At 31.8% G+C, this 20,274-nt stretch overlaps 2 protein-coding genes across 2 annotated transcripts in view; both read left to right on the top strand.

Annotated features, from left to right (window-relative positions):
• LOC145307369 (uncharacterized) overlaps positions 1–20,274 on the top strand; it is a 126,916-nt gene that overhangs the window by 55,875 nt on the left and 50,767 nt on the right. The gene's annotated exons all lie outside the window — the stretch shown is intronic.
• The window catches only part of LOC145307368 (uncharacterized), a 46,280-nt gene that overhangs the window by 12,964 nt on the left and 13,042 nt on the right, over positions 1–20,274 (top strand). Inside the window, exon 11 of the mRNA XM_080149748.1 lies at positions 3,018–3,075. Coding sequence (XP_080005874.1) covers positions 3,018–3,075 — 58 coding nt within the window. The remainder of the gene's footprint in view (positions 1–3,017; positions 3,076–20,274) is intronic.

The raw sequence follows: 20,274 nt of genomic DNA, 5'->3' as shown, positions 1-20,274 counted from the left end.
TTATACATGATACATTTTTCCCTACCCTAAAACAATTAGGTTCCCACCTCTCTCTCTCATTTTATTTCAAGAATCAATGAACTTTAAAAAGTTTCACATTTGTGATTGAGGAGAATTGGCCATATATCAACTGATTTAAGTTTCCTAGATGTCATAAAATAATAAATCTGTGTATGCAGTTAGGGTCTGTATGTTGAATAGAATAATAACAAGAGAGGTGGGGTAAAACGCCTTCCCCCTCCCTCAGATTGAATAGGGTTAAAGACAACTGAAAAGGTTGCAAGCATGATTGTAAATTTTCAATTTATTCAAGTGCAATGTGGATAATAGCTAGGAAATAACATATCCCATCATAAGTCTAAACTATCATTTCAAGTTTGGCCAAATCAATTTTGCCATATCTGTACATCTTTTTGCAATATCTGCTATTTTAAAGGGACTGTGAACGAGAAAATTTATCATCAGATTATCAAACCTTAACATCATCTCATTCATATAATATCAAAGATAGGGCAAAACTGTCTCTCGTTTCCTCAAAAAACAGCTTTTTTAGCCGTTTTTTACTATGTCCAAGATTGGGGAAAAAATTTCCAGACTATATAAATGTGTAGTTAATTGTCTTTTTTTTCCTTCTATAGCTAAAACTAAACTTTTTGACATAGTTCTCTATTTTTCCTAATTGTTAATCTGACTTTTAACATAATCCATGCTTTAAACCAATGTATAGTTACTTAGAAATTGATAAAATAAGCAATATTTTTTATTGAATACAATGACAAAGCTTGAAACAGGTATTTTATTAGTATCCAAGTAACCTTAGATGGCCCATCTCTCGCCCACCTTTGATTACAGATTTGTAAATTATAAAGGTGCAATATTTTTTTTATAAACAGTCTGATAAAAAAATAAACGAATTCTCCAAAGTGGGTTATTTATTGTCCAACACAATAAAAAAGGATATTATTATTTTAAATAACTTCTGAGATTCAACCCTTTGTAGAAAGTGAGGTATTTTTTTGTCATTAAAACAAATTTAAAATAGATCTTTATTACCTAATTACTACGTTATTAAAAAACTAATTGGCAATTTTATATCATAAAATAATTCCTAACCAGTAAGTAAATTGTTTCAACTATATATGCTAAGTTCAGACTTTCCCTGTTTTTTTTTCATTTTTCCCTCCCAAAATACCATAAAATCAAGGCATTATTCCTGGATATTTTTGTTACTAGGACGTTTTTGGTTGATCAGTGTATTGAAATGTGCTTAGAAAATATTAAACTGTTTTTAAAGTATTTTTGAATGGGGGGTCAAAAATATACTTTGCCACATTTAGAATAAGACGGCAGAGCCTAAATTTTAATTAGGCTTCCAAGTTAGTTTTTTTGGGGGTTTTAAAAATTATTTTTTATAGTGGATTGGGTAATTTTTACCCCAGCCGATCGATTATTTATTTTCTGGTAAAATTGTCGCTTATGGAAGAATTTTAGTAATTCACTTTATATGCATAGCATACAAAAAAAATGTACTCTGTTAGATGCAAATAATATTTTTTCTGAAAAAAATGAATTCAATAGAGAAAATAAACATAATGAAAAAAAGTTTAATGGCCAGTTATAGTTTTAATGATATGACTATAAACTGTCTGCTGTATGTAAACAAATAATTTAATAAATATTTACATAATTAATTGTTTCCGTTTTTCCTCTACCAATTTTTTCTCTATATTTTAACATTAAGGAAAATAGAATAAATTGGGGGAAAAAATGTACAAATTATTTATCTAGAAACCATATAAAATGTCGCGAATTTGCATAACGAAAATTCTCATATTTTTTAAACCCCTAATTTTTTTTACAGGGAAAAGAGGATAAAATTATTCAATGAAGAAATTGTCCAAAATTCATTTTATTTACCCGTCTGAGTTGTTTTGTAACAAAAATGCAGATTTTATAGCTGAATGATATTCTTAAACCAATGTATTTTACTTTCATAAATATTTTTTATTTGTTATACCCAATCAAGGGCATAAATTCTTGTTGCGTAAGAAAGAAATAAGTTGTTATTTCATTTAAAATGAATTATTATATATGAAAATAAAGAAATATTTAACATTTTTATTAAGGAATGTACTTTATAAATATCTTTACTTTCTGTGTGTATCCATTTCTGTTTCGATGTTTAAGTTAGGAACTTCTAATCAAGGCTTGTCCTGCAGACAAATAATGTGCATCCCTAACAATTTTAACATTCTTTTTTGGGATTGTTCTAATTTTAAAAAGTTTGATTTTGTAAGAGTAGATAGTCTGATTAGCAGCGGATTGGGCATATTGTGTTTATATGTGGACCAGATATAAAAAAAGAAGTGTGGGATTGTTTTACTTGTTGGTCTATATAGTTTTTTTTATAAGATTTACTGTTTCAGTTTGTATATCATAATAGTTTTGTTTTATGTTTATTTTACTAATTTTACCTTTTGTGTTTGTGAGTTGATCTGAGTACTTTTGAAAAAAAAAACTTGCTACAATTGTTAGCAAAAAAATTTAGTTTCATTTTGAAGTGTGGTTGATTTAATCACACACTAGTATCACATTTTTAATTATTTTAATGTTTGCACAGAGAGACATGTTCTCTCTATGACTGCCTTTCCTCAACTGAGGAAGTTTTATCCCTCGTTTTTGTTATGGTTGTTGCAGAAATCCTTTTCTACTTCTAAATGATTTATAACATAGTAAACATAGTAGGCAAGATAACTGAAAATAAATAATTTCAGTCACAAGATTTATCAAAAGTTTACTTCAAATCAGGAAAATATTATCATGAAAGGTCTTACAACAAACCTGAAGTTGGTTACAATTTCCAACTCATTCTATTGAAATACTAGTTTTTGTCTGCTTTTGCTACAGCTTTTTGAATTTATTATAATAAAAAATCAGTCAATTGTATTTTTAAACAACACTTGATGAAACTATCAGAAAATGCTTAAATGAAGTTCACTAATTAAAATTATTTTCAGGAGCAACAGTGCTTCATGAGCTCGCCCATTTGATTGGTTTTATACATGAACATAACAGGTCTGTATGTTAGTTAATAAAGTTAATAATACACTACAAGGCTAGGCTTAAAAATTGAAAAGGTTGAAGTGTTTGTAGTTTATTTATAAACCATGGGATTTTATTCAAAAGAATACATTTACCATTTTTTTTATAAAACAAGAAAACACAGCAGTTTTTTTTGGGGGGGGGGGGTTATCTATAATACAAAGCATTTTGATGTCTGTCCGTCTGAATCTTAAAGGAAGCCTGCAAGAAATACCACGCTTTAACTGCTGAAAGACTGCCACAAGTAGACTCAATACCCCAAATTTGAAGCCTTCAGCTTCTATAACAAAAAAGTTCTAGGCATTTTAAAATGACATTTTATGTACAATGAAAATTTTGAAAGAATTACAATGGTAATGTTAGAAATTCTGAAATTAAACTACGTGGCCTAGAAACAAAATTATAAGCTTATTTTTGTCACAAATTTAGGTTGCCAGTAACTAATTATATTTTTCCAATAAAAATACCCATTTTTATAGTCAAAATCATTAAAAAAAATTAAGTTTAACTTGCATTGTACTGAGTGTACTGTAGCCAATCAGAAGGCTGAATTAGCTAAGCAACCAATCACAGCTCAGCTTGTATTAGTTTTCCCCTTTTTTTCCGCTATGATTTTTGTTTACAAATGCAATTTAAACCAAATTTTTTTCATAGATTTTGACAATGGAATGTGGTGTTTTTATTGTAAAAATGTAATCAGTTACGGGCAATCTAAGTTTGTGACAAAGATAAGGTTATAATTTTGTGTCTAGGCGACGTAATTTAAAGTGATCACGAAGCTGGAAAATAGTTGATATATGTTACAGATTAATGTTTTTTAAGAGTATCTTTAAAAGAATTAAGTCTTAAATACTTCACATTTAAAAATTTATCAAACTTTAAAAAAATTAATTTTCACACATTAAAACATTTATGTTTTTTTCTGTGTTTTATTATACATATCTTCAAACCTATCAAATTGACAAATAACACTTATTTTTCTTTAAGTTTACTTGTGGATACATAGTAAAATATGTAAGGTTTTGTTACATACATATTAAACTTACCAAAATAGGTTGTATATATAGCTTTCTCCCGATGATCAGAAAAATACATCCATATATGGTAAAAAACAGTTCTGGTTATGGACCCTGGATTTTCAATTTTTCATTTGTTTTAAAATTTATTTAAATATCTACATATCTATAAATATTCATAATGTTAAAAATCATTTCAAATCAGTTATTTGCTTTGTATATATATAATCAAATAATATAACCACTAACAAAATAAAGGCAATTAGTTAATATTATGATAGAAAACATAAAATTGAGAAATCCCGGACCCATTTTAAATTAGAAAGATGGAAGGATAGCAGAAAAGGAGAAGCCAATATAAACAAAACATAGAAACAGCTGATGTTTCAAAGGTGTGCTCTTATACATATATAATCGAGTTATTTTATACATAATTATCCTATAATATATAGATTAGTAAACTTCTTTTTGTCTGAAGCCAACGAATTTATAAAAAGAAAAGCCTTATAATACCATGGAATGGTTTTATACTAAAATCTACGTAATATAATAGGATATATGTCTGACTTTCAAATTAGTTAACTTGTTTTTTTTTATTAACCCTTAACGGTCGGGGGGGGGGGGGCGTTGAACGCCCCCCCCATCCGGTTTTTTCTATCTCATTTTCTGTGTGTGAAAGATAAAGAGCCCAAACTGCGTGACTTTTTAAGTTTGGGTATGACACATAACTGAGAGTTGGAATTTTTTGAATATCTCCATCCTGGCGGGCACAGGATGCCAGCAAACCTGGCAGGGTCATCCAGGTAAAGAGCAAAAATATATTTTTGACTTAAACAAAGTATTTTATCTTGCCAAAATACTAAAATATCCTCTAGTAGTACATCCTTATATGAAATACAGGTGTTCAAGTCAATTTCAGGTTCCAGGTATGATCCTGCAGGTCCTGATCCTCCAGGTCTCCAGAAATCTTTAAAAGGCTCCTGTGGCTTCAATTATTGACTTAGAGACTTCAAATTTCAAACTTAAGCTTTTCTTACATGTCTACATAACGTATTAAAATTTCATAAAGATCCAACGCCGTTTAGATTAGATTAGATTAGATATTTATTTTTATGACACACATAACAAGTAAAAATAATAACAGTGTTATAATACAGGTATTAAATATTCATATACAAACAAAAAAAATGAATATGAATAAAATAATAAGGACAGATCAAATAATAATTATGTACAGTGTCAAAGGACTAAACAATCTCGTGAGAGGTAATATTGGATAGCCTTTGCAATAGATGATATACAAGTTTAAAGAAAATAAAATAGGAATATGAAACAACAACAGAAATTAACTAAAAGGATTATATTTCATTTCAATGTGAAAATGAGGGAGTGAGGAAGGGTGTATGTGAGAGGACTAGAACATTAGATATTAAAATATTTTTTAAAAATAAAATTGATAATAGATGAAGTATGGAGTTAAAGCTATTACTTAATTCAAATTTCTCAAAAGACATGAGCGGCATAAAATTCTATTACATGTGGTTACAATTCTATTTATTAGGCACTTTTTAAGCTCGTTATAAATTGCTTTTTAGTCAAACTATTTCTTATGTTGTCAATATCATTAAAATTATTCCATAGAGTTGGTAAGGAACAGTAAGGTAGTCTTTCAACTAGAGAAATGCGAGAAGCAGGTATAGTTAGATTATCATCATTTCTAAGATCATAATTGGCAATTAAATCACCCCTACGGGGCCACATGTTGTTAAAAGACCTAGGCAACAGATCGTTTTTGTATTCATACATAAGCTTAAGTTTAAAAAAGATACACAAAGAGTCAAAAGGTAGAATTTGAAGATTTTTAAAGATCGGACCAGAGTGACTATAATATGTTGCTTGTTTTATACATCTTACAGCCATTTTTTGCTTTATTTTGGTGGCATTAAGAATTGAAGGCGATGCACAAGTATATATTTGAATTCTATAAACCAAATGGCAGTGAAAAATAGAAAAATACAAAGATTTCATAGCACTTTCTGTTAAAAGGCTTTAACATTTCCTTAAGCAAAAGAGAGATTTAGATAGTTTTTTGTTTAATTCTTTTATATGAAACTTAAAATTTAGGGCTGGATCTAGGTAAATGCCCAAAAACTTGATTGCAGGGATTTCACTTTCATGGTTTACAAAGTCAATTTTATGTTTAAGTAATGGATTGGGATTCAGTGTATTGGGATCATTTTCATCAAAGTAAAGGTTAATTTCATTCCAAGGTATAAGGGATGGGGATGGGGAAAATATTGTAAATTTGGTTTTGTTGGGATGTAAACACATCTGATTGGCTCTGAACCATTGAGAAATAGTTTGAAGTTCAGTGTTAACAAACGAAATAAGATCATTAAGGTTTTTTCCCGAGGCTAAGATTGTTGTGTCATCGCAAAAAAGGAGAAGTTTAAGTAATGTTGACTATAGCTGCGGCGGCTGGCAGCTGCCAAGTACAGCTGCAGCCGCTGAAATTTATATTTTGACATTTCAAATATAAAATTTACATAAAGATAAACATTTTCTGCAAAAAAATTGTTCTTCTAGCTTCAAAAATAAGAAAATTACAGCCGTTTGAAATTTTTAAGTAAAAAAGGACCTAAAAACAAAGGTTGTTAAATAAAAGGGTGAAGGAAGCGAAAATTGACTTTGACTTACTTAAGGTCGGAAATTCATCATAACACAGGGGACTTGTACAAAAAAATTTAGCCCTCTAGCTCTAATAGGAACTGAGATAATATGGGGGGGCGTCCCCCCCCCCCCCCGACTGATTAAGGTGCGGCAAGGGGCCCGACTGTTAAGGGTTAATAGACACTGTAATCCTTTTTTTATAAGCTTTCATTGAACTGCATATTTTTTAGATTAATAAAATGTATTATATGTATTATGTTTTGACCTGACCACAGAATAGTAAAAGCTTGTTTAAAGGTAATTCTAATATCTATAATACAAAGTAGTTTGATGTCTGTCCCTCCGTCTGTGTGTCTCTCCGTCCGTCCCTTAAGATCTAGGTAACCACTGAACCGATCGGATTCTTCTCTTCAGGGAATATACCCACGGGTACTTTGGTGGTTTTGGCTATTTTCTTGGGGGTTGGGACACTCACAACCCCCCCCCCCCCAAAAAAAAAATCCCCATTTTTTTCAAACAGTTAATTCAAAATAGGTTGCTGCAGCACCAGAGGTACTTAAATGTTTTTTGATTACCTCTTGGGGCAAAACCCCTAGTTGCTAGGGGCGATGCCGCTAGTAATTTATATAAGAAGGGATGCATTTGTTCTTTGCCTAAGTCATTTGCAGGAAACATATGTGATAAGTCAATCGAGGATAATTTGATAAAAATTAAGATAAATAAAATTGACCCTTTCGTAGATTCTGTTAATTTGTACCAACCTATCAAGATATAAGTACCCAAAGTATGGATAATGAACTAATGCACATCTCAAATAAGTGGAAAAGTCTGAACATTGCATTTTTGTAATATAGCCAATAAAAAGGAATTAAGTTTATTGTTTAGGTAATAATTTGATGTGTTTGTACTTTTGTGCGTAGTTTTGCAGAAACTGAATCGTTTTTAAAGGTAATTTGAATTGTAAACAAGGAAGATAACATCCACAAAAGCGAAGCTCTGAAACTGTAGGGCAAACGAACATTAACAACTGAATAAGGAGAATAATTGTATAAGTCAAAAGAAAAATGCTACAAAATTTGTTGCAAAACTACTTAAAAACTTCATAAGTTAGAAATACTGATTATTAAACCTTGTTGTAATACAAAGTAGTATTACATTAATGATAAGATATATCCGTCGGATGAACAGACCCTAATTATAAAAAAAAATTTTAAAAATATTTGAATGAATACTAGTTACTTTGAGTAAGGGAAAAGTAGGTTGTGGGTAAAATCCTTTAAAGTGTGTGCTTTAAGGCTTGAAAATAGTGGTAGAACGATAATATTCACTAAATATGTGTATTTCTTATTGAAAAGAACTATAGACGACAAATTTTTTTTAAAAGTTAACATAAATTTATATTGTTCTATTACTGTTTTTAACCTAAAACACACAACATTTACGGATTTTACCCGCATCCTACTTTTCCCTTTATGCAAACCAAGAATGACAACATCCATAAAAGTGAAATTTAACAAGACAAAAAAAACATTCCTTTCACCACTCATCTGTCCACAGATTGTTAACGCTACAAGTACATCATTTTCCAAAAGGAAATAGAATATTAAAAATCTTCCCATTAATAAGATATTCATTCCAAATTATCATCTACTTTATTAGTAGCGAAGCTACTCTATAATTCACAATGTCCGTCCGTCCGTCTGTCCGTCCGTCCGTAATTAATGAATTGGGGGAAACGTGATTTTCTCGGCTCCTATAAAAGATAGAGAGCTGAACATTCCCATCATTAAGGAGCACAATTAACTATAAAACATTAATGGCGGTCAGACTGCTTTCTAGCAGGTTTTAGGCTATTTTTATATTTTTCACATTTTTACCCATATCTTTGGTGTTTTTGGTCCGATTTTCGAAATTTTTCCAGTTAAAGATATCAAAATCAAATTTCCTGTCGTTTGAAGAAAACACTAATGACAGTCAGACTGCCGTTTTGTAGGTTTTTGGCTATTTTTATATTTTTCACATTTTTCCCCATATCTTTTGTGTTTATGGTCCAATTTTTCCAAATTTTTTCAGTTAAAGATGTTAAAATTAAATTTCTGGCATTTTAAGAAAAGAAACAATGGCGGCCAAATTGCCTTTTAGCAGGTTTTTGGCTATTTTTATATTTTTGACATATTTCCCCATATCTTTGGTATTTTTGGTCTAATTTTAAAACTTTTTTGCATTAACAGTTTTAAAATATTTTTTCCGATCTAGTATGTAATTTACTTTAACCGTCTTCATCATACAAAATAAAACAAGGTTTCGTGTTTATTTTCTCCAATAAATCTATTATTGATTTTAATAAATTCACTTTTAATCTACTTCTACGTATTCCCATGCAAAATTTTTTGTGCTTCGCTACTTATGGATGTTGTCATCCTTGTTTTCTAATATGTTTTAGTTTGAGTGGTCAAAGTTTCTGCTACAACACCCCTGATAGAAAGTAAGAACCTAGTTTCCAAAAATTATAAAAACAGGTAAAAACTATTGTTTACTAGCGGCTATACCCTTAGAGAGAAAGTGGGCAGATATAAGGTATAACCAACAAGCGAAAGAAATCTAAAATAATATTTGGGGGAAAATAGAGAGGTCGTAAATTTTACCATGTGTTGCCCCCCAACGACAGCTGAAATAAGTATTGGTTACATGATTTTTTTCCAAATTAATTCTAATGTTAATATAAGCTGGAAGGTGGATTCACTTCAATTTTTAGTTTACAAATAAAAATCTAAAAAATACGGGAAAGGTTGATTTCTTGTTGAAGGTACCCAAAATATTAATAAACTTTTTCTTTACCAAAAAGAAGAGAACCATATCAGTCCAGCGGTTAGCAATATTCTTCAATACAAACACACATACATTCTGTTACTTCATATATAGACAAGCAGCTACTCCCCTAGAAACCTGTAGGTGAACTCTATGTAAGGTGGCGATGATCTTCTCCACTTTTTAAAGGGGAGGGGGCGAAAGTGACATTTTTTGAAACCAAAACTAAAAGTCAAAGGAACTCAACTAAAAAAAGAGTTACAGGTCTGACATTTTGCATGGGAGTTGCCGAAAACCGCTGAGAAAAGGCAAAGAAAATTTCAGCGGGAAACGCCGGTTGCGCCGCCGTCTCTTCACAGTTCCATTTTGTACCCCTTTAAAGCAACTGACATGCAAAATGTCAGACCTGTACTCTTATTTTAGTTGAGTTCCTTTGTTGACTTTTAGTTTTGGTTTAAAAATGTGTCACTTTCGCCCCCCCCCCTTTTAGTTTTAATGTTAGATTTAAAACGTAAAAAATTTTTATGGTGTCATTTTTTGATATGGTTATTTCTCTTAGTATGGTGGTGGTACCCTCCTCCCCACAAAATAATTATAAACCTTGACCTCTGAGAAGCCAAATTGTAATTGTACATGAAAACTATATTGGTTCAGCAGCTAGCGAGATCCTTTGTTACTCACAGACATCATGTTACTTTGTATAAGAATATATTTACACAAGAATGACAAAAAAATGTTTTAAATTAAATCAAAACTAGTGGCTATCTACCTTATACCAACAACAAAAATTAATTAGAAAAAAAACCTACATGTGATTTTCAGTTCTCGTTGGGGGGCAACACTTGACAACCTTTAGTATGCCCCAAATATCATTTTAGATTTATGTTGCATGTTGGCTATGTCTTATTCTTGGCGGCTCCCCTCTTATAGGTTAGGGGCACTTAACCCATTAGTGACGAACCGGCTTTTAACGCCCGGTTCCAGAAAATGCCGAAAAAAAAACGGTTCTCAGTTTCAGGATTGCATCATTCTCAGTATGAATCCCCCCTCTACTACCCTGGTTTTCATTTCCCCCTGGAGCAGGCAGTTTTGCTTACTACCGTTTGCCGGTATAGCTCAACAAAATTTGAAAACCAAGAAAAACGAGGTGATTTTAAAATATCCTAACTTTTTTGTTTATGAAGTAAAGTTAGTGATTTTTTTCGTGAAATTTAAAGTTTATTGGCAACTACATTCATTTGTGAATTCGTTTTATTCAAATTATTATTTTTTATATGATTTTTTTATCGTTTTTTTACGTTCTATATTGGCCTGGCTCGGCGCAAGTAAAGATACCCGTCCACATATAATATCAAAATTTTAAAACTTCTAGGAAACGGGCTTTTTTAACTGAAAAGGGTGGCACCTATAGCCAAAACACTAAATGTGATATAAATCGTTTTGTATCTTACTTGTAGCTCTATCAATTACATGAGGTTATGTAGTTTTCAATTGCAGATCGTATCGTAGTATTAACTACAACTCACTTTGGACGTTCAAAAATTTGTTAATTTTTTTGGACAAATAACCGGGTATTTAGGACAAAACCGGGCTTGAATGCCGGGGGAAAGCTCAAAAAAACGGCAAAAACGGTTACCTATGCCGAACGGTTTCTTTACTCGCGCCGAACCGGGTTTTATTGCAACTTTCCTGTGCACGCCACTAGAGCAAAACAAAAAAATTGGAATTCCGTTTTTACCATAACAAAGCTTCCCTGAAATTATTAGCTCGATCGGTCCATAAAAGTGGCGCTTGGTACTAATGGGTTAAGATGGAGATGGGGGGGGAGGGTGATTCAAACTATCTGCCCTTTCAGTTTTAGTTCTTAAAAGAATAGGTAAAAAAGACATGAGGAAAGGGGGGGGGGTCATCGTTTTCTTGGCGCGATTTCTCTTTTGAGGTGATGAAGCCCTAGTCCAAAATAGTTATAGTTTTTTTTTCAAAATTTAAAATAAGGGGAGAGAGTTATTTTTTCATCAAAATACTTAAGAACCTTTCCCGGACTTTTTAAAAGCTTTGATTTAAAAGTAATCCTTTATCAGTTAGCGAGATTTTTCAAACAGATTAAAATGTTATTTATGTTCTTTTTTCAGATTTTGAGAAGTTACCTAGCTACTTTACGTTGAGAAATCAAGAACAAATTAAATCAATAAAATTAATGATATTTGATTTATTCATTCGAAACCGATTTATATCCGGTGGATTAGAACCGGTACTCAGCCTTATAAAATATTATTTCTAGTATTGTATTATATCCAGTTCTACATAATATAAAATGTACAATTATAAGATTAAAATCAGGTTTTTTAGCCCTGAGATGCTGAAGGCACGAAAAGCTGTTTATAATATGATACATGAGACAACTATTATTGTATTTTATGTCTTTGCTATGTATTTTTCTAGTTGAAATTAAAATATAAAACATTCTTAAAATAATGACTTATTTTTATGATATTCACTTTTTATAATGCAATGTATAATTTTTAATTAACAAAGCTACTCTATGATTATAAATGTCCATTGTTGTTTAAGGGACTAGATAAAAGTCGTAACATTATGACCTCTTGTAGGTATAAGATAATGATTTTCTCGTGGAACAATCCCTTTTTTTGATTTCTAAGTATTAATTTGTCCCTTCGTTGTTTGCTTTTTGGGTTTTTTTCTCTTTAGAACTATTTTGGATGAAGTTAAAAAGATTAATAAATTTAAGGGTTACATACTTTTTTCATACACTTTATGACATACTAGCGGCTACGCCCCTAGAAGCCTCTAGGGGTACTTAAGGTAAGAGAGGTAAAAGTTGACCATATCCCATTTTAAATTTGAGTTTCAAAAAAAATATTTTTTGGGGGGATGGGGATGAAGACACCCTCCCCAAAAATAGTTTAAAACCTTCCCAGGACCTATCAGAAGCTTCATTGTAAAGGAGAATAATATCGGTTTAGCGGTTAGCAAGATCCTTTGGGACAGACAAAAAACGCTTACTACTTTATATATTAGGATGGACAAAGTTATGATACTGTTTTTAAAACGAAGCAAAGCTTTTCTACAATTAGGGTCATTACATCCGTTCATCTGTCATGGTTAATGTTAATTAATTTAGACATGTCATAAATGTCATGTTGATTTCAAACCTTGCATGCTGATTCAAATAACAGTTAGGTACAATTTAGGAATCATAGAAACTCTATAATTGTTACCAGAAAGTCCGTTTATGATTTTAAATTTTTTTGACAATAACTTTTTCATGATATAATTACCCTAAGACAAAAAGGTATAATATTTTACACAAGGCATCTTTAATCAAATTCTTAAAATCAATGTCCTTTTAATTTACTCTGTACTAGTGGCTATTTCCCTAGAGGCCACTAAGGGCCCTTGTGGTAAGTTAAGATAAGTCGACCCCCTTGACTCATTTTCATGAAAATTAAAATAATATTTTCAGTGGGTTTTAATTTTTTCTAGGGGTGATTTATCTTGGTTTGATAGGATTTACACAATTTTGTAAAAATTAATTTATAATTTATTTTCGACTAGCGGCTACGCTACGACAGTTGAGGAGGAGGTTAAATTGAATAACCCAATTTCTTATTTTAGATTTTAAAAGAAAAAAAAAATTTATGGGGGGAGGTTCAGCGAGATCCATCAAGACAAACAGACAGAGAAACATCCTTTTACTTTATTACAAGTATTTACAAATTAAAAGCGGAGCTTTCCTATATTTAGGGTTGGTCTGTCCTTCCATAGATATTTTTGTTTATTAAGGCCTGTTAGAATTGTCCTATCAATTCAAACTTTGGATGATGATTCCTATAACAGTAAAGCACGTACTAGTAATAGTAGGAACTCTATAATCTTTGCCGAGAAGTCTGTACGATTATTAAAACAATCTGATTTTTAATATTTTTAAAACTTTTCTTTGTATAATCTGATTATCCTATTCATCTAATTTTTGGAATAATGATTCTAAGGACAACAAGTTAAAGTATATTAAGTGAGACAATTCTATAATCATATCCTATAAATGAAAGTATGTCCTTTTATGGTATCCTAAATTTGCACAATTTTGCAACAAAGGGGGAGGTAGCTTTCGCCGAATTCCATAAAGGTATGTGTTTTAAGACTTAGAAGAACTCTGAAATTTGGTATGACAATTGCTCTAATATGGCACAGTATAGAACTGTGAAGAAATGGCGGCAAAACCGCCGCTGCCGCTGAAAACCGGTTTGCCTCAAAATTATCTAATTTGGCAAGAAAACCATGTTATACCCCATTAAAGCAACTACCATGCAAAATTTTAGAGTTATATTCAAACACACACTTTTTTGGAATTCTGTGAAAGCTACCTACCCCTTATGTACAATATTATTTAGACTTTAGAAATTAATGTTCTGCTTAGTAAGTTCTGACACTCTACAAAAGTTATGGTTCGTTTTTCCTCCGTTTTGATTTAGAGCTTCGTTTTTTTGTGGATGTTGTCATCCTCATTTTCCTACGCTGCTTATGGATATTTTCATCCTTGTTATTAACGTATTATTAGTTCGAAGTTGGATAGGATAAAATCCAACTAATTAATCTTGCCTTATAGAATGTATAGTATAAACCAAGAAACTCTTTTCAAATTAAGTATTTTATTGATCAAAACACAAAAACTGAATATATATGTATATAGAAATTTTAATCTTCACTAAAAATACAAACATAATCAATTATAAAAGCTTAGGGTTTACAATATTTAAAGGAGTCATTCTATGATATTTTCTGGTGAAATTAAAAGTAAGATCAAATCCATAGAAATTTTAAGAAATTAGTTTTTACTGTAAAGTGTTATAAAACTTTTTTTTTATATTGACTTAGTTTTATGAAAAAAGTAAAAAATGATAATCTATTTAGTCAAAATAGTATCAAATATTTTGCTTAGTTCAATATGTATACATAAATCTCTGCAAAATATCAACAAATATAAGTACTTAAAACATATATAACAAATAAATCACAAAAGTTAGTATCAAAGAATTAAATCATCATTAGTGTCAACTTTATTTTTAAATTTTCAATAACGAAGCTCTTCTACAATAAGGGTCAGTCTCTCCATTTGTAATGGATAGCTTTCAGCCTTTTTTAGTTCATTTAGGCATGCAATAATTGTCTTATTGATGGATAATTGTCATGGTGATTCCTGTAACTGAAAGGTATGATTCAGATTATCCTTACCAGAAACATAATATGTCCAATAAAAATATGTAATTATGGGGAAATTTTTTTGGCAACAATATATATTTGTGGGCCAAAAAATAGTCTAAAGCCATAAACCATATCCAGACTTTTTATGATAATAAAATAGCCTAAAACCATCCCGAGCCCTATAAAAAGCTTCACTGTAAAAAGGACCAAGATTATTTGCTACAAACAAAAAAGCTTAAATAATACAATAATCATTTTTCTGATTTTTGGATTAACAATTCCCATAACAACAAGGTACAGCATTTTAAGAGGAGGTTCTTTACAATCAAGTCATAAAAATGTAAGCATGTCCTAAACATACAATTAATAACTTGATCTTTAAGTACTGACACTCTAATAATGTCAATGTTCATTTTTGAGCTTCCCTTTTATATATGTTGCCATCTTTGTTTTGTTAAAGGGGGGGAGGGTAATGTGGTTACTCGTGCCATGACGTACCAGCAATTTTATTTTGGGTGCTACTCCCTTAGTTTTAGAGATGATTGGGTAAAATCTTTTGGGCTAGGTTCCTAATTACCCCAAGTTTTGGCATCTTTCATAAAAAAAACGGCGGCGGGACCGCCGCTCCCTCCATTTACCACCATTTTCCGCCGCCGCCAAAAAAAAAGATTATTGCATTTCTCACCGCATTAAGCAATTTGGAATCATTTAAGGCCATGTTATTTATTTTCAAAAAATTTTCCCCTTACCAGCAACCCTGTGGGGGGACTCGTTTTTTTTTGGCGTCGGTGGTGAAAAACGGCGGTGGACGGCAGGAGCGGCGGTACCGCCGCCATTTTTTGTTAAAATATTTTTTACTGACCTACCTAAAAAGATTTTGTTTCAATATCTTTAAAAGCACAGGAATGGCACTGAATTTAAGATATACCTTGATAAATGAGAATTTGAAAAGTACCTCCGCAGGGTTGCTTGTAAGGGGAAATTTTTTTGAAAAAAATAATATGGTCTTAAATGATTCCAAATTGCCTAATTCGGCGAGGAATGCAATAAAAAAAATTTTTTGGCGGCGGCGGAAAATGGCGGTTAACAGCGGGAGCAGCGGTCCCGCCGCCGTTTTTTTGAAAGATACCAAAACTTGAGGTAATTAGTGACCCACCCCAAAAGATTTTACCATATTATCTCTAAAACTAAGGGAGTAGCACCCAAAATAAAATTGGTGGTATGTCGTGGCACGAGTCACCATATCCCCCCCCCCCCCAAAGAAACCTAGTATATTTAACTGAAAAAGAAATGTGCTTAAAATTAATTGCTTTCGTTCATATATGAATTTAATGAAATAATAAAATTCAAAATTTCCCGAAAGCATAGGCATGCAATTGCTACTTGAAACTAAGAAATGTAAGCTGTAAAAGTTTGTTTTTCAAAAAGTGACACTATCATTCTCTCACTTAGTCTTTATTTCTTCCAGATTTTGAATAATAAGCTTCAGTTTGTCTAATGAAATCACAGTCAACAAGATCATCTAAATAAAACAATAATATTATTTATATAGTTTGAAAACAAAATAAATGTCAATTTTGGGCCGATTTAAAATAAAGTAGGATGGATACACTCCCTGGAAAAACTAAGGTGGACGGATACACCTCCCTCTCCTTGACAATGGTCTGCACCCACCTATAGGTAAAAAGTCAAATCCCCCATAAATTATAGAGGATATTACAAAACTACGCCTGTTAACCCTTTACAGTCGGGCCCCTTGCCGCACCTTAATCAGTCGGGGGGGAGGGGCGTTCAACGCCCCCCCATATTATCTCAGTTCCTATTATAGCTAGAGGGCTAAAAAATTTTGTGCAAGTCCCCTGTGTTCTGATGAATTTCCGACCTCAAGTAAGTCAAAGTCAATTTTCGCCTCCTTCACCCTTTTATTTAACAACCTTTGTTTTCAGGTCCTTTTTAACTTAAAAATTTCAAACGGCTGTAACTTTTTTATTTTTGAAGCTAGAAGAAAATTTTTTTTACAGAAAATGTTTATCTTTATGTAAATTTCATATTTAAAATATCAAAATATAAATTTTAGCGGCCGCAGCTATACTTGGCAGCTGCCAGCCGCAGCAGTCGGCGGTCGGCGGGAAAACGGCGGATCTTTATGAAATTTTAATGCATTATGTAGACATGTAAGAAAAGCATAAGTTTAAAATTTAAAGTCTCTAAGTCAAAAATTGCGGCCACAGGAGCCTTTTAAAGATTTCTGAAGACCTGGAGGATCAGGACCTGCAGGATCATACCTGGAACCTGAAATTGACTTAAACACCTGTATTTAATATGAGGATGTTCTACTAGAGGATATTTTAGTATTTTGGTAAGATAAAATGCTTTGTTTAAGTCAAAAAATATTTTTGCTCTTTACCTGGATGACCCTGCCAGGTTTGCTGGGATCCTGTGCCAGCCAGGATGGAGATATTCAAACAATTCTAACTCTCAGTTATGTGTTATACCCACACTTAAAAAGTCAAGCAGTTTGGGCTCTTTAACTTTCACACACAGAAAATGAGATAGAAAAAACCGCCCCCCCCCCCCCCAACCATTAAGGGTTAATCTATCAATTAATGGACAACTGTTTAACGTTTGTTTGTGAATTCTTTCAAAAAATACAAACATATTGAAGAAAGTAATACATTCCCTCGATTTAGGTTTATTGAAGGTGTCAAAATTTTTAAATGCGCTTCGCAAAAGCCTGTGCATGCCACTAAATAAGAGGTTTTGTCAATTCATTTTAAACATGTTTGACATAAATAACAGCAAATAACCCATAACTGTGGCTCAACACGTAGTGCAACCGCTCATTGTTGAGAAGGTGATAGGTTCGAATAATGGTACGACACTGCGTCAAAACTAAAGACGTTAAAAATGGTTCCCACTGCTGCTATGTCAGATGCACAACGTAAATTTATCTCAAAAGGGATTCACATTCTCGGCTAAAACGTCGTACATTTTCATTTTGTTTCTAAAATCAAATTGTAGTTTTGTTAAATATTGAATATTTATTTAAAGTTTTACACTCACTCTCCACCACAAATATCTCGTTTGACGTAATTGGTTTTAGCATTTTCTTATAAAAGTGTACTTACTTAGGTTTATAGAATACATTCTTCCGTTATTTATATATCATAAGAAGTGTACTTAGAAGCCATGGTAAAAGAATAAATCGCATACAATCTTTTTATCTATAATGCAAAGTAGAATGATGTCTGGTCCATCTGTCTGTCCGGCCATCTGTCCCTTAAGATCTCTGTAACCATTGAACCAATCGGATTCCACTCTTCAAGGAATATACCTACTGGTCCTGTGGTTATTTTAGGCTATTTTCTTGTTACTACTACAGTGTTAAATAAAAAGTGTACTTAGATTCCAAGGTAGAATAATACATTATGATAGAAAGAGTTAAATAAAAAGATAAAAAAGACTAATTTAACCCTTTACAGTCGGGCCCCTTGCCGCACCTTAATTGGTCGGGGGGGGGGGAGCGTTCAACGCCCCCCCTAATTATCTCAGTTCCTATTAGAGCTAGAGGGCTAAATTTTTTTGTGCAAGTCCCCTGTTTGATAATGAATTTCCGACCTTTTATAAGTCTAAGTCAATTTTCGCTTCCTTCACCCTTTTATTTAACAACCTTTGTTTATTTTTATGTAAATTTTACATTAGAAATATCAAAATATAAATTCCAGCGCCCGCAGCTGTACTTGGCAGCTGCCAGCCGCTGCAGTCGGCGGTCGGCGGGAAAACGGCGGCGGATCTTCATGAAATTTTAATACGTTATGTAGACATGTAAGAAAAGCTTAAGTTTAAAATTTGAAGTCTTTAAGTCAAAAATTGCGGCCACAGGAGCCTTTTAAAGATTTCTGGAGACCTGGAGGATCAGGACCTGCAGGATCATACCTGGAACCTGAAATTGACTTGAACACCTGTATTTCATATATAGATGTACTACTAGAGGATTTTTTAGTATTTTGGTATAATAAAATGCTTTGTTTTAGTCAAAAAAATATTTTTGCTCTTTACCTGGACAACCCTGCCAGGTTTGCTGGCATCCTGTGCCCGCCAGGATGGAGATATTAAAAAAATTCCAACTCTCAGTTATGTGTCATACCCATACTTAAAAAGTCAAGCAGTTTGGGCTCTTTATCTTTCACACACAGAAAATGAGATAGAAAAAACCGGATGGGGGGGCGTTCAACGCCCCCCCCCCCCCCCCCAACCATTAAGGGTTAAATAAAAATGATAACGAAGGAAGGGAATAGTAGATATATATTATTATTATAACAATAACAAACCATAAAATGTAAATAAACCTTGGGCCCTGAATTTTCATTTTATATAACCTTTTCTTTTAAAATAAATGTTTTGTCAAAAACACGTGAAAAACATTTATTATAATTATAAAGATAAGAATTTTAGGCTTTACAAAAATTTAAATAAAAAAAAATATGTTTTGGATATCTAGGGGTTAAATATAGTAAATTTTGTTGGAAAAATTTGGTTTGTTTCCGATGATCGGGAGAACAAAAGAATGCTCATTATTATGAAAATATTTTATTAAAATGACTCAACTTTTTGCTGTAAATGTATAGCAAATATAATAGATCATTGGTTTTTAAACAATTTAATTCTTAAATGTTATTGATTCTAGAGATTTAAACAATTTTTCTTTTGTCACTATATCTGCATAAACACAGCGGTATTTGGTTAATGATTTTATAAAATAAACCAAACTTTTTCATTACATTTTAAAGAAAGTTTGAAGACAAATATTAATAAAGATATATTACAAAAATATTTTCTAATTATCATTTTTTTTGTTTTTATCTGCAAGCAAAGAAATGGCTTATTTTCTCTTAGTTTAATTGATGCTCAAATTTTAACATTATTTTCATGTGAAAATACTCTTGGCATTTTAAACTGATTTTTTTCTAACTTAGTTAAACTTTTAAGGCATTATACTTTGAAAAATACTTTAAAAATACGAAAAGGTAAACGAAAATGCATTTTGAAAAATCAAATTTGCGATCACTTTAATATTGTTTTTTCTTTTATAAGCATTGAAAATCTTTCAAATTTTCATTGTACATAAAATGCTATTTTGAAATGCCTAGAACTTTTTTGTTATTGAAGCAGAAGGCTTTAAATTTGGGGTATTGGGTCTACTTGTTGCAGTCTTTCAGCAGTTAAAGCGTGGTATTTCTTGCAGGCATCCTTTAAGATCTCAGTATTCACTGAACCAATTGGGCTCTACTCTGCAGGGAATATACCTACTGGTCCTTAAAAGACACCCCCAACCCTCCTAAAAACTAAAAAAACACCCCACAAAAAAAATTTATTTAAATTTTTTTTGTAAAATCTCAGTAATTGCTGAACAAATTAGGCTCTACTCTTCTGAGAATATACCTACTGGTCCTCT

Source organism: Acartia tonsa, chromosome 15 (assembly GCF_053477335.1).
Source record: "Acartia tonsa isolate MP-2025a chromosome 15, ASM5347733v1, whole genome shotgun sequence".
Lineage (NCBI taxonomy): Eukaryota > Metazoa > Arthropoda > Copepoda > Calanoida > Acartiidae > Acartia > Acartia tonsa.
The sequence above is the reverse complement of the archived record's forward strand: the minus strand, read 5'-3'. Positions and strand labels throughout refer to the sequence as shown.